The sequence below is a fragment of the Lycium ferocissimum genome, unplaced genomic scaffold, assembly GCF_029784015.1.
Source record: "Lycium ferocissimum isolate CSIRO_LF1 unplaced genomic scaffold, AGI_CSIRO_Lferr_CH_V1 ctg1534, whole genome shotgun sequence".
Taxonomy (NCBI): Eukaryota; Viridiplantae; Streptophyta; class Magnoliopsida; order Solanales; family Solanaceae; genus Lycium; species Lycium ferocissimum.
Window position 1 is genome coordinate 99821 of NW_026715976.1, and position 24259 is coordinate 124079.

The 24259-nt window shown below is 38.2% G+C and overlaps 1 protein-coding gene across 1 annotated transcript; it reads right to left on the minus strand.

Annotated features, from left to right (window-relative positions):
- Nucleotides 1–324: 324 nt before the first annotated feature.
- Nucleotides 325–20330, minus strand: LOC132042435 (aladin-like). The gene is made up of 3 exons (XM_059432976.1): nt 20308–20330; nt 12636–13642; nt 325–924 (listed from the first exon to the last, which is right to left on the minus strand). Exons 1-2 carry the CDS (start codon nt 20328–20330, stop codon nt 12763–12765), a joined length of 903 nt encoding a protein of 300 aa, XP_059288959.1. The 3' UTR covers nt 325–924; nt 12636–12762.
- Between the last annotated feature and the right edge of the window lie 3929 nt (nt 20331–24259).

Genomic DNA, 24259 nt, shown 5'->3' on the forward strand with positions numbered 1-24259 from the left:
TAGAATGTACACGGACCTTACATCTTTGCGGGGTAAAGAGGCAACATAAAAGTAGGTTAAGCATTCTCTTTTATTACCTACTAAAACTAGCAAATGGGGTTAATGGTTGAAGAATGAAAAAATAATTGCTAGCAATTACATACTGAAGTGAGAACATTTGTTACTTGGCTATGGCTAAGTAATAAACAATGTGTATGAAAACAGGTGTTACATTTCTTGATTGAGACTTGAGAGTTTACCTCAAGTGTTGTTTACCAAGTTGGAAAGACGACTTAAAGAGGACTAAGCTGTATGTTTGTACAAAAAGAGTATACACCTTCTTTATAACCCCTCCCGCGTGAGCTCCCCATTTTTGCTCCTTGGTTATTCGAACCCAAGAATACACTTATGGTGAAATAGATTCACCCTCTTTCCTTTATTTCACTTTGTTTGTCACTTTGTTTCCAACCATATTACTACCAAGAAGTTCTCGAATGTCTCATTTTACCTAATTTTTTTTTTTTTTTCACTTTTTCAACATGTCATAAAGTAGCAATGGAAATTTGACGTGGTTTTACTACTATGCGTAAGATTGAGGTTAATAATACGTCAATGAACAAACTCCTTTAGTAGATTTCACTGTCCTTTTTGTAAGGCAGATGAGGGTAACACAAACAAGCTCCTCAGTTATCCCTTCAGTTCCCCCATATAGGTTGGTCTATGACCAAAAGCATCAGAAATTGGAACGATATAAACATCTTGACAACTTCCATCATCAGAGCTTTTTTTTGTTTGTTATAAAATTCCAACGTCTATATCAAAACCCTCCAAGCATAGGTATATAAAATAGGAACTTCTCCATTAGAAATACAAAGTGAACTACTTCAATTTGGTTAAGATAAAGATTTGATTTCCAAATGCACAGCCCTGCAATTTCCAAATGACCTATGTCACACCCCTACCAGGAGTATGACGGGCTCCGACCCGTAGGCCGGGAACCACCTGACTTATCCGTTACTTTGAATATTATAAATCATAACTCAAGAACACCTGCACGCAGAAAAGGCCCAAAATAGGAATATCTGCTCATTCAGCACATATGTACATATGCGGACCGACAAGGTCGCCACAACATAACGTATATCATAAAGCCGGCAAGGCTAACAGTAAAGTACCAAGAGCTCACAATAAGACCGACAAGGCCACTAATATATATATATATATATATATATATATATATATATATATTATACAATATTATGAACCGGTGGAGCTGTAAAGCATCTAACTCTACACACATCTACGAGCCTCTACATGGAATACAAATGATCATAAGGACAATACCAAGTAGGCTGCAGCTCCGAAGAAAGTGGAGTGCTCCTGAGAATTCACTGATAGAAGACCTACGGGTCTAATCCGTCTCCCTGCCTACCTGCGGGCATGTCACACCCCAATCTTGATCAGGGTGTGATGGGCACCCGACCCCGTGTACGGAGCCGAGCGAACCCGCTAACTCTTACTACACATATGAACTCTTTACATTCTTAAGACAAAATGAAGTAAAATACATAGCAATAATTTTTTTCTGAAAATCTTTTCGTCGTTTCTCAAAGTAAATACAATTTGAAAATGTGAAGGCTCCGTTTAATAAAACACGTCAACCAGTGAAACCCTTTTAAAAGCTGACACCTTAGACCCACGACTCTGTCTGCAAAGTCTCTAACTCTGACTCGATCATCATAGCATAGCTTGCTGACTCGGCGACACTCGCAGCAAGTGGAGTCCGCCAACTTTGCTGGAATGTCTCCTATCCTGGCTTTATCCGTCTGGGAGTACCTGCGTGGCATGAAACGCAGCCCCCGAAGAAGAGGGGTCAGTACGAACAATGTACTGAGTATGTAAGACATGAACGGTAACAGCATATGAAAAGCTGTCGAGCATATCATGTAAGGGGAGTATTTGGTACATACAAGACATATCACATGTAAAACTGTAACCTGTGCAGAGTAATGACTGTATGGAAACATAGACTATAGTATATGATAAAGGAGTAACCTGTACATGTGATGCCGCTGAGGGCGGATGCCATGCATGCTTAGCTGCTTTTCTTTTTGAAAACGGTGTTTCTCATTGTTGTACATAGAAAACAGATGCATTTCGGAAAACAGTGCTTTTTACTCACAATTACAGATGCCGAATTCATCGGCTTTCCCACCCCCCTCCCCAACAGTATCCCAAGTATATTATATAAACAGTCGCCGCGTACGGCTCTTCCCATAAATCCCGCGTCCGGGATGATAAGCCAGCTGAATCAGGTGGACACAGTTGCCCTTCCCCTTCCCCATATACATATACAGTTACATTTTCACATTCATATATATATATGTCATACCATTAGCATGCATGAGAGCCCAAAGAAAGTCATGTACTACAAGAAAAAGGTTTATCTGCGACCAATATTTAGGGACGAGTTAATAATTTCGTCTCTAAAAGTACATTTATTGGGACGAGATTTTATTTCGGTCCTTAATTCTATATTTTATTGCGAAGGTACTAAATCTAGTCCCAAAAGAATTTAATAACCGGTCCCAAATTATAATTGATGAGCTTTGAGTAGGAAGATGCCACCAAATATAATATTAAAATATTAAAAGGCTACTATTTTCCAAAAAAGCGGGCGCTAAAATGTTGTACTAAAATAAAAACTTAAGTTTTCAAGAAAAAATAAGGCGCCAAAAGTAAGAGAAAACGTAGTATACACCGAAATAAAACATTCTAAAAGTTAAATTAAACTCTCTCGTCTTCTCAAAACACGGTGGTCACAATTCTCGTACCATAGTCTCTACACATCGTATCCATCATACTCTCACCCATAGATCTACCAATAGATTTCTTAATTCCTCGTATTCTTCTCTTATTCATCAAAAAACCTCTCAAGGTACTATTGCGCTTCTCAATCTTTGTTTTTTTCTATAATTTTTGATATCTCTTCTGTTATTTCTGCGTTTAGAATCAAAAAGATAAAAACTCAAATCTTTTGATTCTATTTTAGTGTTTTGTATATGCACCAAGTTGGATTTTTGAGCTTATTCTTTTGGGTATGTGTTTATGATATGAAAGACCTTTTATTTCTATTTAAGAACTCAATCTTGTGATTACGTTTCAATGTTCGTATATGCACCAAGTCAAATTTTTTAGCTTATTCTTTTGGATCCGTGTTTATGATCCGAAAAACCTTCTATTTCTATCTAAGAACTCACTCTTTTGATTCTGTTTCAATGTTTTGTATATGCACCAAGTTGAACTTTTGAGCTTATTCTTTTGGGTTTGTATTTATGATCTGAAAAACCTTCTATTTCTATTTAAAAACTCAATCTTTATTTCGTTTTAGTATAAGCTGAGTTGGATTTGTGGTCTTATTTTGGTTGTATGAATGTCTTTTTGTTTAGTTTCCGGTAATTTGTGTTGTATGTGTTGTGGGTATGTGTTTAGGATTAGAAAGGCCATGTTGAGATTTGCCAAGGCAAATAGGGACTAGTCTTGTTACTTTTAAGCCAAATACATTTATACCTCATAGCCCATCTAGTCTCTATTGTCATTTGTATTTAGCACTCCTGGAAAATAATAGCATCTGAGAAGATTGCAATACTCTTTTTTTGTGTTTAACTCTTCCACTCTCAATAGGAAAAATTTGAAAAAGTTATGGAACCCATGTTTTGAAGCAAGGTCTAACCAAATATATGTGAATTTAACTTTTATGGACAAACTTTTATAAATGTCTACCTCCATAATGAGTATCCGTAAAAGTGAAGATCTCAAATAAGTTAGCTCTAACATAAATTACAAAACCATTAGTTCTTAAAGTGAAAGGTACAATTTATAACTTTGGAACAGCTTGAATAATCACAACTATTTGAAGGAATTCAAGTGGTAGGAAGTCACTTTACGCTACTAATAGCTCTAATCAGTAGAACACCAAAGTTAAAAAAGTTTTTTTTTTCCTTTCTTGCATTTTATATGTTATTGAAGAATTTTCAGTTACATGAATTGCATCTGCAACAAGTTGCAAAGCAACAGTACTTTCCACAACCTCCATATGATTACCATCAAGATGGTGATCAAAGAACCAAACCGCATATTTCCTCCCCAACTCGCCGATGCCTCTTTTTGATTTTTCGCACTTGAGCCGTAGTGTTCTCCACCGGTTTTTCAATCTTCTCGCCACTGGTGCACTAACCATTGCTTAACAGCCCTCGTCTTTTTCCCGGCAGAAAGAACCAAATTAAATTATCATTCAATTCGCTTCCCAAGACCGTCCTCCACCACCGGCACCACCGCAAAGATCAACATTCTCTCGATTCTTCAACCCGCAAATTTCCGCATTCCCCACCTGCATTAACTTGCAAAATTCCCTCTTCATCAGGAAAACCTGCCGACTGTACTGCATCAATAGCATTTTTCCCATTATCCACATTATTTCCATCAGAAATTTTATCTTGTGTAAATGGCAACTGCTGCTGTAAATCACCAGTTACTGCATGCAAGTTTCCTCCCTTATTCTCAATCCTAACATCCGTAATCACCTTAGGATCTTCATGAAAGACTACTGCACCTATATTCTCATCATTTAACACCACCACATCATCCCCATCCTCTACCAAAGCTGCATAAGGATTAGCAAAGTCTCCGTCTTCCTTAAACACAAAGCGTACTTTTACTTTAAACACAACTAAAAGTCCGCGAGAGGGGCCCCTCATATATATATATTTTTAACTTTTAAGGGAAACTTTTAGTTATGTTCAACTAAAAGTATGCCGGAGGGGGCAGACTTTTAGTTGTGTTAAGTAAAAGTTAACAGCCTAACCGTTTTTTTCGCAGAAAGAACCAAATTTAAATTATCATTCAACTCGCTTCCCAAGATCGTCCTCCACCACCGGCACCACCGCAAAGATCAACATTCTCTCGATTCTTCAACCCGCAAATTTCCGCATTCCCCACCGCATTAACTTGCAAAATTCCCTCTTCATCGGAAAACTCCGCTCGACCGTACCGCATCAATAGCATTTTTCCCATTATCCACATTATTTCCATCGTAAATTTTATCTTGTGTAAATGGCAACCGCCGTCAGTAAATCACCCATCGCATGCAAGTTTCCTCCCTTATTCTCAATCCTAACATCCGTAATCACCTTAGGATCTTCATGAAAGACTACTGCACCTATATTCTCATCATTTAACACCACCACATCATCCCCATCCTCTACCAAAGCTGCATAAGGATTAGCAAAGTCTGCCCCCTTCGGCAGACTTTTACTTAAACACAACTAAAAGTCTGCCCCCTCCGGCGTACTTTTTACTTAACACAACTAAAAGTCCGCCCTCCGCGCAGACTTTTAGTCAACATAACTAAAAGTCGCCGTGAGGGGGTGTGCTTTCCTTGAAGCATATATATATATTTTTTTAACTTTTTAAGGGAAACTTTTAGTAATGCCTTAGCTAAAAGTGTGTCCCATAAAACATAACTAAAAGTATGCCCCATAAAGCCCAGCTCGCTAGTCCGCACCCTTTCAAATTTCGTGTTTCTCTTTTTGATGAAAAACCATAAATTCCCATATCACTTGCTCTAATCGTAGGATTAATGGGAAGAGAACCAGCTTAAATATGGAGCACACCTACACCACATCATTTTCTAGATAAATAGAATCAACGGTAGTAGTTGTATATTCAAAATTAAAGCAATCACGCACCAAGCCAATAGTACCTCCATGTTTCCAATTTCCTAGTTTCCGCATAAATTCCATGATGAACTTGTTGAATATATATCCGAATTTGGTTTCCTTGTATTCCTTTATGATGCAGTTCCATTTTCGCCAACATGAAGGTGCAACCTCGCTTTTTAGACATCCTACAGGTCTAGTGAAAATGATCTACCTTGCATATACAACACCTGCAAAAAAAGAACACATAGTTAGTAAAAATTACCACGATGTTCTCCTCCCATAGGACTCGAACATGATGATAAATAATCCTCCTTTTCTCCATACCCCCTGAAATTTTTGCGTAATACAAGAATAAAGGCTAGCTTCCGTACTTCTAACCAAAATTTCAAACAAGTGCTTTAAAGACCACAGAATATTCTACTTCACCACCAAGACTAGCAACTTCCAATATTCCAACCCCGTTGTCGTCTTTATATAACCATACAATTCTTGTCTCCACTCGCAACATATTCTCTGCAAATTCTTGGTTTGGTATTCTCCTTGCTGTATAAGAGAGTTTACTGGAAGTTTAAAAGGAACATATATTGCTATAAGAAGAGTCTTTTGCTGTACAAGAGTCTTAACATCTACAGTTTATGTAAAAAATTTAGTTGGGAACATATATTAGTTGGGAACATATTCTAGCAAAGAGCATGTTTCTCTTTAAATGGGAAACGACGCCTTAAGTTCAAACACTTCCATTATGCTTGACACATGTTTATTATTTGAGTTGCGTTTTGATTAATGTGTCCCAAAGTTTTTCTAATTAATTTTTTTTTTTATACTGAAAAACTCGATGATTTTGTTGGATAACACCTAATGAATTTAGATTGCTTTGGGGGTAAGCGATACAACCACTACTAGTGTAACATTTACATATATTATCTCTCCATACTAGTTGAAATTTTGCGTAGTACAAGAATAAAGGCTAGTCAGTACTTCTAACCAAAATTTCAAACAATCACTTTGAAGAGCTTATCGCATAATATTATCTTCACCACCAATGCTAGTAGCTTCCAATATTCCAACCCTATTGTCGTCTATATATTAACCATACAATTCTTGTCTCCAATCCAGCCTATTCTCTCGCAAATTCTTGATTTGGTATTCTCCTTGTTGTATAAGAGAGTTTATCGGAAGTTTAAAAGAAACATATATTGTCGTCGTGCAAGAAGAGTGTCTTGTTGTACAAGAGACTTAACATCAATAGTTTATGTAAAAAATTTAGTTGGGAACATATTCTAGCAAGAGCATGTTTCTCTTTAAATGGGAAATGACTCCTTAAGTTCAAACACTTCCATTATGCTTGACACATGCATTACTATTTTAGTTGCGTTTTGGTTAATGCGTCCCGAAGTTTTTCTAATTAAATTTTTTTATACTCTTGCAGCTCGATGATTTTGCTGGATAACACCTAATGAATTTAGATTGCTTTGGGGTAAGCGGTATAACCACTACTAGTGTAACATTTACATATATTAATTATCTTACTAAGAGTTATTCATTCTTTTCAAATTTTGTACTTGCTGTGTTTTTGAAGATCAAAGTTACAAGTCAAGATGCATTATTTTGCTAGAAATATTATGTACAACTCAATATAATAGTCTAGCTCGGGGTGTTAGCAATGTCTTTTTGTTAAGGTGTCAAGCAAATATTGAAACTAACATCATGCGATGTTAACCATTTTATTGTAATTAATAACTAGCTCTTTTCCTCTCTCTCTCTATATATAAGCTTTTTATATGTACTTTTTTCAATATCCATTTGATATTTATTGATAAAAATAACTTTTTTGGATATCGAGCTTTAGGGACCACTCGTGATGAATAAAATACCAGAAATATGCTTGTTAAAATTAGTACAATAATTTCAAATAAAGACCAGAAATGCTCGTCTCTAAAGATAATCTAGGACCAAAGAACGGTTGGTCGCTAAAAAGGTTTCACGACCAAAAAATATTTATTTTCCATGATATTAATCATCCATTAGGGACGAGATATGTAGTCTCTAAAATGCAATAACGACGAGATATAAACACCGTCCCAAAAACTTTTAACGACCAGATTTTTAAACCAGTCGCTATTGGCCTTTAGCGGCGGAGGCTATTACGACGGGTGGCGACCAGAATTTTCCCGTCGTAATTGACCTTTTTGGGACCAGATTTGAACTTTTAGGGACTAGATTTCCCTTCCCTAAAGGCCATTTTTCTTGTAGTGGCCATCGGAGTGACGTAAGGTCGGTGATCTCCGATTACATTATGGATTTCGGGATCGCTTTGTCTCACCTTGGAGGAATGAGTATTTTAAGGCGAGATTAACAATGGACAGATATCATTAGAAGAAACATGGAATGAAATCATGGACATTATCAAGAGAACATAGAGCGTGTCATAGCGTGTCATAGTAAAACATAATCATAGATATCATAGAATCATAGACATCATAGGATCATAGCCATCATAGTCATCATAGGATCATAGGCATCATAGATTCATAGTCGTCATAGGATTATAGTCGTTGTTTTAGTCTGTGGGATTTTCAATATCATAAAACTAGGTTCTTAGAGAAAAATGAATAAATTGGAAAGCATTTATAAATTTTTAGGAAGGAAAATCATGCCTTGGTGGCAAGGGTTTAATAAAAATAGTTATTATTTTGTAGTCGAAAAGATAACCAAAAACTTTCATTGACTATAGTACGAAAATGAACTTAATGGAACAATAAGAGGGAATCCGGGAATAGTGGGCCCGCCTCGGTCGAATGAGGCGGCGTACACGATTTGCGTGCAATATGTCTCATGATATTACTTATGAAAGTCTTAGGGTAATCGGATCATATCCTTGCAAGTTCTGAGACGTTTAGACATTTCTTTCACTAATCAAGCACTTTTGGTTCAATGCCACTGGATGAATAGTAACTATTTTTCAATCTCGGATTTCTAGAGTTAGGGAAGTCCCCGAGACACGAAATCAAGCCTACACGTCTAAGACATGCCAAAGAAAGAAAGTGAAGTCTTACATACCTTTTTCCGCTTCTTACGCTCCTCCAAATTCAAGTTCGAAGTTCGCCAAAATCTACAATTTGGTCATGTTTACCAAAACTTCATTAGTACATTTAGAATTGGATTCTTCAAACAACACTTGGCTACCGAAATTTCGGCAGCACTTCCCCTGTAAATATACCATGCCACCAAGTTCAACTTGGCTAATTTCATTCAACGACAACCCCGGGAATTCAACCCGGCCAAACCAACAACAACAATGCCAATAATTGCACAAAAATCTCAATAGCCAACTCAAAGTACATTTTAACATTTTCATCAACATATTACTTTCTTCAAGACCTTCCATCCTTAATGGAAACCATAGCCATTTAATACTTCCCACATTAACGACATCATACTACAACATTGTTTTCTATGCATGCGAGACATTATCTTACATTCACATACACTTTTACAACAAGTCTCCAATAACTACCATTTCACTAAAGTCACTAACTTCATTAGCAACATTGAATCCACACGACACAACCAATCCACTAAATCAAATTAACTCATTTCCCTCCATACTACACTACAACTACACGGCCACACCACCATGCAAATATACGGCTACACACACACACACCTCACTCACGGCCAACACCCACTTATGCCTATTTTTCATGAATTTTTCATCCCTTTCTATATATAACAACAACAACCAACACACAACATAAAACTAACTCAACACACACAATACATGCACGGCTTGACCTTGCAACACACGGCCACACATACAATTCCCTAACACATGAATCTTATTCCTTTTCATACACCACATCATACACAATATCCAAAACATATAAGGGATGATAAATTCTTACCTTTTCTTCTAATCTTCCTTGTTGAATAAAACTTGCAACTCCCAAAAACATGTGGTTTCTTGCTCCAATGGACACTCCAACTTGCTAGGGACCTTTTAATTGGTAGGAAATAATTTTTGAAGAAATATTTTGTAAATTTCCTTGGAACATTGCACTTGGCCGAATAGGCCTCCTATATTCCCTCTTAACTTTCTTTTGTTCTTGCTTTCTTCTTTGCTAAAATATGATCACCCCCCTTCTATATATATAATTCCACCACTTTTCATATTTGCATTTAAGTCCCTCAAGTATGGACTTATATCTCCCTTCTCCCTTTCTAGACTTTTCTTCTTTTTTCTTGATTTTTCTTTTCTTTTCTTGAATTTCCTTTCTTGGTCAAGGAAGACCAAGTGTCTTCCCTTATACACTTTAGTCCCTTTTTTATTTACACTTTGCTCCCCTTTTCTTTCTTTCTCTAGAACTTTCTTCCCTTTTTCTTGAAAATTTATAAAGAAGGCCAAGTATCTTCTTATGTAAGTTTTGGCCCCTCAAAGAATTTTCTTGAAATTTTGCAAAATTACCATTTTGCCCCTTGGCTTCCACAATATTACCTTTTTGTCCCTAACCTTCCACATTATTTCCACGGCCCATTTTGCGAATTTCCTTTTTGCCCTTGGCCTTTCTTAATGTTTCCATACTACTAATGTCCATAAATGTTACTCTTGACCTACTTGCTCATTAAAAAAAAATTTGAACGTCGTCTCGTCCTTAGCTTTCCCCGACGACTTCGAAATCTTCAAACGTATAAAGTACGGGCTATAACAGGGCATGAGCGCAGCGTCCACAAGAAGAGACGTCAGTACGAATAATGTACTGATTATGTAAGGCATGAATAACAACATAATATAGATATGAAAGGTAACATGGAATAAGAGAGATAATCTGTGCATCTGAATGCCTCATAAGGCGGACGTCATGCATGCTTAGCCTTTTAAAAAAAAACATTTCTATATATATACATAGTACCATGCCCGGCCATAAGGCTCGGTATCATATATATATTATCATGCCCGGCCATTAAGGCTCGGTGTTATCATCATTAGCCTGCGTCCGGGCCTCCCGCGTCCGGGGTAATATCATAACATGCCCACTGTAGTGGTATGCACATCTACGTGCCATGCCCGGCCGACTATAGCGCGGCGCGGTGTGAGAAAATATAAATATATATATATATATATATATATATATATATATAAAGCATGCATGAGAGTCAAATAAGAGCTAAAATTACATCGGAGTGACGTAAGGTCGGTAACCTCCGACTATATTATGGAATCATCATCGTCGTTCTATCTCACCTTAAAGGAACAATTATTATAAGTCGAGATCAACAACAATGAATAAAAATCAAGAAAATCACGAAAATAACTCAACATTCTCATATTTACATTAAAAGCATAAGCTTGGGACTTTTAAATATGAAATCATCATTATCGTCGTAATCACTATAGAAACATTTTCATCTTTAGCATCGTCATTAACATTATAAAAACTTGTCCGTTGTTGTTGTCATAAAAGCTTATAGAATCATAAATCTTTGACTAGGAAAATAAGGACATTTTGGAAAACATTTATGGACTATCAAGAAAGAAGTCATACCTTGAATCATGAACTCTAACTTTTGGAAGTAAGGATGTCATGAAACACATGTAGGGAATTATAACATAGGAGTTTCTAGAAATAGGATCATCGTCATCATAAAATATACTTATCTTTAGCCTCATAAGAAGTCTAAGAATCATGAATCTCTAGCTTTCGAGAATAAGGACATTTTAGGAAACATGTATGGATTCACAAGAAAGGAATCATGCCTTTGGAAAGAAAGGGTCTGGCCTTAACATACCTGGAAGATAATTTCTTGACTTCCAACTTAATTCCTGTCTTGCAATTCACTTAAGATCATTCGTAGCCTCGTAATCTACATATACAACTATTCATACTATCGTTAGGCTCATCTTCATACGCTCGTCTTAAACTCTTAATTTAAATCCATTTAGAATCTGCCGAAATTCGGGCAGCATCTCCCCTGTTTATATGCTTAGCCCAAAATCACAGTCTAATAACCAAAAATAACAACAACAATACCCTCAACATTCTACAAGATAATTATATATATTTTCATCCAAAATTCTCTTCAACCTCAATCCATAAGCCAACAACAACAACACAACAACTACAACTTTTATTCTTGCAAATATTCCTTAATCAAGGTTGATAAAAAGAAAGATTCAATGATTCATACCTCATATTTACCAAAGTGGAAAGATCTTCAATATTTACTTTTTCCCAAGGTAACTCCAACACAAATTGAAATTATAATCACGTCTACACGTTGCCCGGTCTTCGATTAATATTCCGTAGCTTGAATCTTACTCAAAATCCTCATTTCCATGTGGTACAAAAGCCCTCTTCTTGGCTGAAATTTCTGGAATATTGTGGAGCATTTTTGATGAAGAAAAATGGGGTTTTCACCCTTTTTATAGTGGCTAGGTCGGCGGTACTGTAGCAGCTCTGTTTCTGCTCTGTCAGCTCAGTTTGTAACGTTCATAATTTTCTACTCCGATGTCATATCGATAATAGGTTTGTTGCGTTAGAAACTAGACTCGGCGAACTTCATTTTCGGCTTTTGAAACACCTTAAAACTCCTAATATACTAGGAGATATGCCCCCTCCAAAGTTGACTAAAAATCTGCCCAACATTTCTCAAGTTTTCGTCAAACTTATTTTCTTCAATTTGCTTGATCTCGAAATCTTCCGAAACTCTCCATACATGATATTTATCATTTATTATACTTGATAATGGCCATGTTCTTGTGTTTCAAGATAGTCTTTCCCGATTACGACTTACGAGATCGTAATTCATCCTTTACTTCATTGTTACGTACTTCCCATGGCTTGTACCTTCCAAAACATCATGGGACGTCTCCGATACTCCATTACTATGGTGATGTATGGGTCATGCTCATTCTCTGAAAGTGCGAGGTGTAACAACATATAAGGAGTTTCATAAAATGATCCACCTTGAATTATGAAATCAGATTCTTCAATCTGGCATTTCCAGCACTGTGATCTTGATGAAATTGTTTTTTCTCACGTCACAGTTGGATTGTAAAACTTGATTATGGAAGAACATGTGAGTGAAATATGAGGCGATAGGTGCAGCAAAATCCACTAGTCCAACACACAGAAAGCAATGGTCCCTCCTTAAACTTGTCGTGAAATGAAAAGGCTATTGGCTTGGGGTGATCTCTAGGACCCCTAATGAAGCCAACCAAAGATGTTGAAATCAGTGGACTTCTTCTAACATCATATATTGCTATAAGACCCTTGTACAAGTCATCCGCATCTCGATAAGATAAGGCTAGACGCTCTCCTGAAGCATCACATGCTATCTTATCTATTCCTCGACTGCCAGTCAAGGACTGTATCTCTGGCAACTCAACGGGTATAAGATGTGCATCTAGAGACGGTGGCCCTGTTGCAAAGTGAATGGAACCCAATGTTGAAGATTCAGAGAAAGCAATGAGTATTCTACTACCATCAGGATCCCAAGCTGCTCCCATCACAAAACCATTTGTTGACGACCATGGTTTTGATGTCCATGTATTAGTCTCCCATAGATAGAATGTCCCATCAAATTTCGCAGACAAGAAATAGTCTCCTGATGGGGACCATCTCAACAAAGATATTCCCCATAAGCCACGTCGAATTGGTGTTCCGACTCCTTCAACAACATCCCAAATGATAAATGAAGAGCTCTCAAATGAAGCTAATGCCAAATACTTTCCATTCGTTCTCCACGAAAGTGCAATAATTTGTTCTTCTTCAGGACGTTGAAGGAAGTCCACGAGAGTCCATTTAGTTCCCGACCCTCTATAGAGAGTGCCCAATGTGACACCTGATCTTACTGAAGTTGTATTGCCCGGATATGAAGCAGCCCAAATGCAAATGCCACCCTTGCACGCCACAGCAAGTGCCTTCCCACCATTCTTGTTACACCTTGAAAAATTTCGCGCTATCAAGGTCGTAGCTAGCTTAGTATGGGCCGGAGGAAGAGCAAAGTTATGCGAGGATTAAGGAGAAAGTTTATATTATAAGAGCGTAATAATGACATACAAATGACATTTGGGAGACCATATGGGTTGAATTAGTTCATATGTCATTTGCCGAAAAGCCCTCGTTGTTGTAAGCCAAGTGGGGACCACACGCCAGAGTTTTATAAAGGACATATGAAGAGATATATGAGTAGTACATGGAAAGTTGAGCAAGTCCTAAGAAGGACCCATAAGACAAATATGGGCATAAGCCATCCAAAAGGGCGATTTAAGAAAACATTTTCGGATGATCTGACTCGAAGGGGCCAAAACGCCATTATAAGTTTGGACTTTGGGAAAAACGCTAAAAATGAAATTGTAGATAATTGAAAGAGATTTGCAACCATATGTCGTGCGCCCTCACACAATATCAAGATCAAAAGTTATGGCCATTCTATGCCAGACTGTCTGAGGAGAAAATTTCTGCTGACAATTTGACGGCCCGCAGGAATTTTGACACCTCGTAGGAATTTTGATGCTCCGTCAAATTGACACAGCCTAGCGTCAAATGGTCACAGTGACCCATATTTGACTGGGCAGTTCTACGGGCCATTTTGATGGCCCATAGGAATTTTGACGGCCCGTCAAAATTGGCATAGAATTGCCCGACGGGATTTTAAGTTCCCTTTTATATAATTTGGTCCACCTCATTTGGACATTTTATCTTACCAAATCAGATCCAAAAGCTCTCTAAAAACCTTCTCTTCCACTCCATAAACTAATTCAAGCCAAAATCCAAGAGAGATTGATTATCAATAAGCAAGAATCGAGATACCCATGTGCTAGAGGTCTTGCTAGGGTTAATAAGCTACAAGAATTCTCTTGGGAGTGAGGTTAGGGTTTTCTCCAAGTGAAGTATTACCAACCAAAACCCGTTCTTACGCATTCAAAGGTGAGTTTCATGATTATTCTATGTTGTTTAAGGTATGACAAAGTTGAAACACTTGGATTGTTGAAGAATATAGAAAATGGGTCATAAATGTAGGAATAGTGCTATTGTTGAGTAGCAGTTTGGAATGAATCATGAATATGAATATGTTGTGACTGTAAGTAGATTATGAATGACATTTAGAACATGGAATGAGCATTATACGTGAAAGGACGTAATAGTGAATTATGACCATGATTATGGGGAAATTGAAGTGAAATTGTGAAATGTGGATAGTGTAGATAAATGATGATTGTTATTTATGATATTATGAACGATGTTACGGATGTTTGGGAGTTGATATAGAATATGGGAAAAGTTGTATAAACAAAGGAAATGCTACCCAAATCTTCCTAGAAATAGTAAGCACGTTTAAGTAATCGATTGGCTAGCATTCATGCGACTTCTCTTGAAGGTAGAAACGTGAGCATCAAAGGAGAACAAGCAAGTGATACATTAATTAAATGACAAAGGTATGTGAGGCTAGTCCTTTCTTTCTAAGGCATGAATTTCCTCCTTCTTCACGAATTCCCTCTCTCCAAGAAAACTAAGAACCCTTGTTCATGAATATCCATATGAGATAAGAGATATGCTATGAGTACGATAACGATGATGATAAGTTTGAGTCTAAAGAATCTAGAGTCCATGATATGATGTTCCTATAATGATAATTAGGTCATTTATTGTTTACACTCACCTCATATATTATTTCCTTCAAGGTGAGACAGAATACTTATAAATGTCCATAATGGAATTGGGGGTTCACGACCTTATGTCACCTCGATAAAGTATAGCCATCCTTGTGCTATTATGCATGCATTATGATAATAGTATGATAAACCTATGATATGCACATGATGATGATATTACACCGCTAAGGCGGGCAGACATACACACCACTATAGTGGGCCGCTTATACCCCGGACGCGGGAAGCCTGGACGCAGGTTAATTTCTATCACAACGTACCTAGATGGACGGGCAGCTTATACTTATACATTTATGCATATATGATATGATGATGGATATTAAGTAAGTCAGCATGTGCTATTTCTTTTATAAGTGACAGTCATATACAGTTGCTCCTTATTGATGTTTCCCTTATCTCATTGATGTATCATTATTGTTTATGCCTCTCATACTCAGTACAATATTTGTACTGACGTCCGTTTTCTTTGGACGCTGTGTTCATGCCCACAGGTAGACAGTGAGGTGATCTTGATCCAGGTTTATAGGAGCTAGCGGCTGATTTGAGAGCACTCCATTGTTCGAAGGTGCTTGTGATTATTCTTTTGTGTACATATATTTTGGGCATGACGGGGTCTTGTCCCGTCCCTATGTCTAGAACTCCAGTAGAGGTTCGTAGATGCTCAATGTGGGTTATATGGTCTCACAAGATCACTACGGTATATTTATATATATGTGTATATTGTCATTTTGCTAGCCGAGAGGCTTATGTATATAAAAGTATTTATGTTCTCAAATGGAAAATTATTTTCTTATGATTTGAGTACGAATTTAATAAAAGAACGTTTAATGAGCATGATAAGTAGTAGAATGAGTGGTGCTCGGTGGTTAGCCCCGGTATTCGTCACGGCTCCCTAGATTTATAGCAAAGACCGTAGCGTCCCGTTTCGCGCGATAGTTCGCCTTGTAACGTCTATAATTCTCTACTCCGAGGTCTTATCAACGAGCGATTTGTTGCATTACAAACTAGACTCGACGAACTTCATTTTAGGATTTTTAAATGCCTTAAAACTCCAAATATAAATGGAGAATAAAAATCTTTCCAGCATTTCTCAAAATTTCGTCGAAGTTATTTTCTTCAATTCGCTTGATCTCGAAATATTCCGAAACTCTCCATACATGATAATGGCCATGTTCTTGTGTTTCAAAATAGTCTTTCCTGATTACGACTTACGAGATCATAATCATCCTTTACTTAAATAATATACTTAATAATGTCTCGTTCCTCATACTCCAAAGTTATTTTACCTAGTCATAACTCGACATACTTACATTCAAATTTAACTAGTGCTTTTCCGAGGTACGGGGTGTAACAACTCCGTCATGCCCAAAACATACATATACATATATATACCAAAAGAATAATCAATGGCACCTCCGGAAAATGGAGTGCTCGCAAATCAGCTAATAGCTCCTACGAGCCTGGATCACCTCCCTTTCTACCTGTAGGCATGAACACAGCGTCCAAAGAAAATGAATGTCAGTACGAACATTGTACTGAGTATGAGAGGCATAAACAATAATGAAACATCAATGAAATGGGGAGGCATCAAATGAAGAGCAATCTATAACTGACTGTGAATCATAAAAGAAATAAATCATGTTGTCTTACTCATACTCGTCATCATATCATATATGCATAAATGTATAAGTATAAGCTGCCCGTCCATGTAGGTACGGTGTAATAATAAGTAACTTGCGTCCAGGCCTCCCGCGTCCGGGGGATAAGCTGCCTACTATAATGGTGTGTATGTCTACCCGTCCATATAGGTACAGTGTAATATCATCATCATAATATGCTCATCATCATATAATCATCACAGTATGCTTATCATAATACATGCATAAAGAATCATGGACAACTATACTTTGTCGGGGTGACGTAAGGTCGTGATCCCCCGATTCCATTATGGACATCTATAAGTACTCTGCCTCACCTTGAGGGGAATAACATATAAGGTGAGTGTATACAATACTAGCATCATTAACTTAATAGTATTCTGCCTCACCTTGAAGGAAATATGTGTATAGGGTGAGTGTATACAATAATGATATCACTAGCTCAATGGTATTCTCCTTCACCTTGAAGGAATTAGTATGTAAGGTGAGTACGTACAACAACAACATCATTAACTTTATGGGGACATCATATCGTGGACTCCATAATCTTTAGACTCAAGCTTATCATCATCGTCACTGAACTCATAACATATCTCTTATCTCATATAGCTATTCATGATCATAGACTCTTGACTTTCCAGAATATTGAGAACTCATGGAGAAGAAAGAGGGATCATACCATCGGATTTATGCCATAGAAAGAAAGGACTAGCCTCACATACCTTTTACGCTTAACTAATCTATCATTTGCTTGTTCTCCTTCGATGCCCACGTTTCTACCTTCAACAGAAGTCGCATGATCATTAGATAATCGTTTACTCAAGCGTGCTTACTAAAGCTAAAGAAAATTGGACAGCATTTCCTTTGTTTATACTACTTTCCCCATATTCTATATCAACTCCCAAACGTTCATAACAACATTCATGATATAATAGCCAACAATAATCATTTATCTACATTATCCACATTTCACAATTTCACTTCAATTTCCCCATAATCATGGTCATAATTCACTATTATGTTCTCTCACGTATAATGCTCATTCCATGTTCTAAATATCATTCATAATCTACTTACAATCACAACATATCCATATTCATGATTCATTCCAAACTACTACTCAACAGTAACACTATTCCCACATTTATGACTCATTTTCTATATCTTTCCATAACCCAAGTGTTTCAACTTTTAACCACTCAAACCATTGTAAAAGGGTCATAAAACTCACCTTAGATGATGGATGAACAACACTCAAAAGTGGAGCTCCTCTTCTTGCACCAAAACCTTATTTCACTTCTCTTGGAATTTCTTGAGGTAGATGAGCTTTTACTAGGTTTCATACACTTGATTTCATGGTTTTAATGTAGTTGACCATTGATCCCCTTTGATTTCTTATACATGAATATTGGAGAGTGTTATAGAGGTTTCTATGCCCAAAAATTGTAAAAAACTGATTTTGGGTCGAATTGGTTCTATTTATAGTAGTCTAGAAAATTCTGGACCGACACAACATGCGGTGAGCTTTGCGAGATGCAAAGCGTACTTTGCTAAACGCATGTTGTGTCGCAGACCTTGCAAAATCACAAAATTTCACTAGTACACTTTACTGCACAACTGCTTGGCCGCAAAGCGCGCTTCGCTGCTCGCATGTTGTGCAACAAAGTGCGCCAGAATGTGATATTTTACCAAACTTCCACCGAAAACTTAAATCCGATGATCCGATGAGTCTTAAACCTTCCCGATGCTTACTAAACATGATTTTAATCCATTATATACTCAAGATGGACATATCTATCTCCATGACCTCAAAAAATTTATCCTACTTCCCAAATCTAGGACAATTAGCATTCGGCAAAACTCAACATATGAAAGGGAGAGGTGTAACATTCTCCCCCCCCCCTTTAGAACATTCGTCCCTCGAATGTTAAACACTCGGGAATTCTACAAAAATTTCGCCAGAGCTTCCCCTGTAATATGGCACTACCATCCTATCACAATAACCCATAATAATATTACTTCACAGGGCTACAACACAGTATCAACACATTTATGGCCACAACACAATAAAACTCTAAGAAAGACTTACAAAAGCTCCTGAAGATAGGGGATATAATATCTGAGTAATGATAGAAATAGGGGTTTTAGATACTCTAATTATTACACTTCATTTACTGCATGCATACCTTATATTACTGGCGTTTCATCTCGAATCTCTCTTGGGGGTTGGAATAAGTGCAGGCACTGGGACTTCATGCTTTCCTCCGCTTGCCAAATCATTTACTCTCGATTATTATTTCGCCACAAGACCTTGACTGAGGCTACTTTTTTGTTTCTAAGTTTCCTTACCTGTCTAACTAGTATGGCAATGGGTACCTCCTCATAGGTCAACCGTTCCGTCACTTGAACATCGTCTACCGGCACGATTCTATTAGGATCTCCGACACACTTATGGAACATTGATACATGAAAGACTGGATGGACTGATTCAAGTTCTGGAGGTTTGTCTAGTTCATAAGCTACTTGGCCTATTTTGCGGACAATCTTACAAAGTACAATGCATTGAGGACTTAATTTCCCTTTTTTGCCAAATCTCATCACCCCTTTCATTGGCGACACCTTCAGAAATACCCAATCATCAATTTGAAATTTCAAGTCTCGTCGGCGGTTATCCGTATAAGATTTTTGGCGACTTTGGGATGTCAACAATCGATCTTGGATAACTTTGACTTTTTCTACCGCTTGCTGAATCAATTCAGGGCCTATTAGCTGTACTTCTCCTATTTCAAACCATCCAATTGGAGACCTGCACTTCCTTCCATATAAAGCTTCATACGGAGCCATTTGAATACTGGAATGGTAGCTATTATTATATGCAAACTCAATTAGAGGTAAGTGATCCTTCCAACTACCACCGAAATCTAGAACACATTCCCTTAGAATATCCTCCAAGTTCTGAATGGTACTTTCGGCTTGTCCATCAGTTTGCGGATGAAATACCGTGCTGAGCTTTACTTGAGTACCTAAGCCTTCTTGGAAATATTTCCAGAACTTGGCTGTAAATTGTGCTCCTCTATCTGTGATAATGGATATCGAAATACGATGGAGCCTCACAATCTCCTTGAGATACAACCTTGCATAATCTTCTGCTAAATATGTGGTTCTGACAGGAAGAAAATGAGCTGCTTTCGTGAGTCTGTCCATGATGACCCATATGGAATCATACTTGCCTCGGGAATGGGGAAACCCCACAATAAAGTCCATGTTGATCACTTACCATTTACAAATAGGAATCTCCATTGCTTGCAATAATCCTCGTGGATTGTGATGTTCGATTTTCACTTGCTGGTAATTTGGACATTGAGCTACAAATCCTGCTATGTCTTTTTTCATGCCATCCCACCAATATATCAACCTGAGATCATGGTACATCTTTATTTCTCCTAGATGAATAGAAATCCGAGAATAATGAGCTTCTTCTAGAATTCGACGATGTAATTCTGCAACATTCGGAACACATAGCCTGCCTCGGTATCTAAGAACTCCATCTATAGAAGTTTCAAATAGAGACTTCTATTTTTCATGAAATGTGTCTTTATAATGGCTCAAATGAGGATCTTTATATTGGCGCTCTTTTACTTCCACATTCAAGGACAAAACTGTGGGATTATTAACAGTAACTCCTGCACCACCTGAATCAATTAGACGTATTCCAAGATTAGCTAGTTGGTGGAGCTTATGAATCAATTCTTTCTTCTTCGGCGGACTTCATATAGGCTGCCCATTGATCGGCAGCTAAGCGCATCCGCTACTACATTTGCCTTTACGGGGTGGTATAAACTACTCACATCATAATCTTTCAATAATTCTAGCCACCGCCTCTGCCGCAGATTCAACTCCTTCTGTTTGAAAATGTACTGAAAACTCTTGTGATCTGTATAGATATCAACATGCACACCATACAAGTAATGTCTCCACACCTTTAATGCATGTATAGCTGCAGCTAATTCGAAATCATGAGTTGGGTAGTTCTTTTCATGTTTGTAGCTGTCTCGAAGCATAAGCGATGACTTTACCGTGCTGCATTAACACACATCCTACCCCATCACCGGAAGCATTACAATATACAACATAACCATCTGGCCCTTCCGGGAGTGTTAAGACTGGAGCTGAAGTTAACCTATCTTTCAGTTCCTGAAAGCTACGTTCACAAGCATCATTCCATTGAAATTTAGCTGACTTCTGGGTTAGCTTCGTCAATGGGGCTAAAATAGATAAAAATCCCTCTATGAACCTTCTGTAATAACCGGAGAATCCCAAAAAACTATGAACTTCTATAGGCGTCGTAGGCCTTGGCCAAGTCTTCACAACTTTAATTTTCTGCGTATCAACTCGAATGCCATCATCTGAAATAACATGACCTAAAAATGTTATAGAATTCAGCCAAAACTCGCACTTTGAAAATTTTGCATACAATTCCCGAGTTCGCAGAATTCCAAGAATAATACGCAAGTGATCTGCATGTTCTGATTTTGTGCGAGAACGCACTAGAATATCGTCAATGAATACTATCACAAATAAATCCAAGAGTGGTCTAAACACATTATTCATCAAATTCATGAACACTGCCGGAGCATTAGTCAATCTGAACGACATCACTCGAAACTCATAGTGGCTATATCTCGTTTTGAAAGCTGTTTTAGGAATATCTTCTTCTCTAACTCTCATTTGATGATAACCCGATCTCAAATCTATTTTGGAGAACCACTTGGCGCCTTGTAATTGATCAAATAAATCATCAATTCTTGGAAGAGGATATTTGTTCTTTATCATCACCATATTCAACTGCTTGTAATCAATACACATTCGTAGGGAGCCATCTTTCTTTCTTACAAATAAGACTGGTGCTCCCCACGGTGATGAACTGGGTCTAATAAACCCTTTTTCAAGCATATCATTCAACTATGCATTTAGCTCTTTCAATTCTGCCGAAGCCATTCGATAAAGAGGAATAGAAATAGGCTCGGTGTCCGGTAACACATCAATAGCGAAATCAATTTCCCTTTCTGGAGGAAGGCCTGGAAGTTCATCAGGAAATACATCCGAAAATTCATTCACTACGGGAACAGAGTGAAAAGTTAGCGACTCTGCCTCGATGTCATGAACCCGGACTAAGTGATAAATATAGCCCTTAGCTATTATCTTTCTTGCTTTAAGGTAGAAAATAAACCTACCTTTCAGAGATCTTTGCATTACCCTTCCATTCAAGCACGGGCTCTCCCGAAAATTGGAATCGAACTACTTTCAATTGGCAATCAACATTAGCATAGCACGAGGCCAACCAATCCATACTCATAATTACATCGAAATCTAACATTTCAAGCTCAACTAAATCAGCTTTATTTTGGCGATCACATATCACTATCACACAGTTTTTATACACTTGCCTAGCTATTACGGGATCACCAACTAGAGTAAATACCTCAAAAGGTTTGATTGGCTCGGGTTTACCCCAATACGATCAGCAACATATGGAGTAATGTAAGAGAGTGTAGAACCCAGATCTATCAATACATATACATCATGGGAAAATATGGACAATGTACCTGTAACCACATTTGGGAAGGACTCAAGATCCTGTCGTCCGGCTAAAGCATACACACGGGGCTGAGTGGCTCCTGAAGTAGATTCTCCCCCTCTGCCTTTACCTCGACCTACCGACATCTGAGAAGTCTGCCCGACCGGGGGCACTAAAGATGAACCGACCGCTGATCCTGTGGGCTGAGTCCTAAATCTACCTCTAATCGAAGGGCAATCTCTCATCATGTGCCCAATCTGGCCACAGGCATAGCAAGCATCCGAACCCTGATGACATCGTCCGAAATGTAATCTACCGCACTGGCTGCAATGCAGTACTGGGGGTCTCTGCTGGCTATAATCTACGCCAAACTGAGAATCTGGGGCCTTCGAACTCTGACCCTGCCCTGAACAAAAGGAGCAATCAAATCTTCTTCCCGCAAATCGGCCGAGGTGCACTGGTCACTGATTGGCCAGAATATTAGGAATAAGTCTGCCTCGACCCCCGTCTATAATCGCTACTTGTCCACATAGATCCGGCCCTCTTGCTTTGCCTTCTATCAATGTAGCGATCACCCCTTTGCGGATGTCGTTGTCTTTCTAAATTCTGGGCATGGTCTTGTATTCGAAAAATATTCATCCTGTCTTGCAACGAAGCCGTCAAACAATCCTTGAACAAATGTGGCCCCAAGCCACTCAAAAATTTATGTACCCGATCTCCCATGTCAGCCACCATAGCCGGGGCATATCTAGCCAAAGAATTAAATTGAAGGCTACATTCCGGGGCACTCATATTTTCTTGCTTTAGATTTAAGAACCTATCCGCTCTAGCTCAGCGGACCTCGGGTGGCAAATAGTGACGGATGAAAGCATATACAAATTCTTGCCACACGGGAGGAGGCGCATTTTATTTTCTTGATGCTAGCCAATTATTGTACCACAATACCGCCACATCTCGGAGTCTATAAGATGTCAACTCCGCTGATTCAGTCTCGGAGGCATGGACAATCCTCAATGTTCTCAGCATCTCATCAATAAAATTGCGGGTCTTTATCTGGCTTTGACCCGAAAAACTCTGGGGGATTCAAACTCATGAAATCACGGGCCCTGGTAATAGCTGACTGATCACTTGGGTCCGCATTCTGTCGCTGTGCCTGGGCGGCAACTAACTGCGTCAATAGATAAATAGTGTCACACCACTACCAGGAGTATGACAGGCTCCAACCCGTAGGCCGGGAACCACCTGACTCATCCGTCACTTTAAACATTATAAACCATAACTCAAAGAACACCTGCAAGCAGAAAAGCCCCAACATAGAAATATCCGATCATTCGGCACATATGTTCATATGCGGACCGACAAGGTCGCCACATTATCACGTATATCATAAAGCCGGCAAGGCTAATAGTAAAGTATCAAGAGCTCAAATAAGGCCAACAAGGCCACCAATATATTATACCATAATATGAACCGGTGGAGCTACAAAACATCTAACTGTACACACACATCTACGAGCCTCTACATGGAATACAAATGATCATAAGGACTATACCAAGTAGATCGCAGCCGAAGAAGGTTACTAAAATCGTAGATGCTAAGTTCTAGGTCTAATGTCTTAATCCGATGATTTTGGTAAAAATTGGTTTTTCTA

Excerpts from the sequence above, each read along its gene's own strand:
- LOC132042435 (XM_059432976.1), bottom strand. The coding sequence starts at position 20,330 with ATGGAGATTCCTATTTGTAAATG. Across the intron at positions 13,643-20,307 it reads GAGATTCCTATTTGTAAATG|GTGTAACAAGAATGGTGGGA; the intron begins GTAAGTGATCAA and ends AAATTTTTCAAG.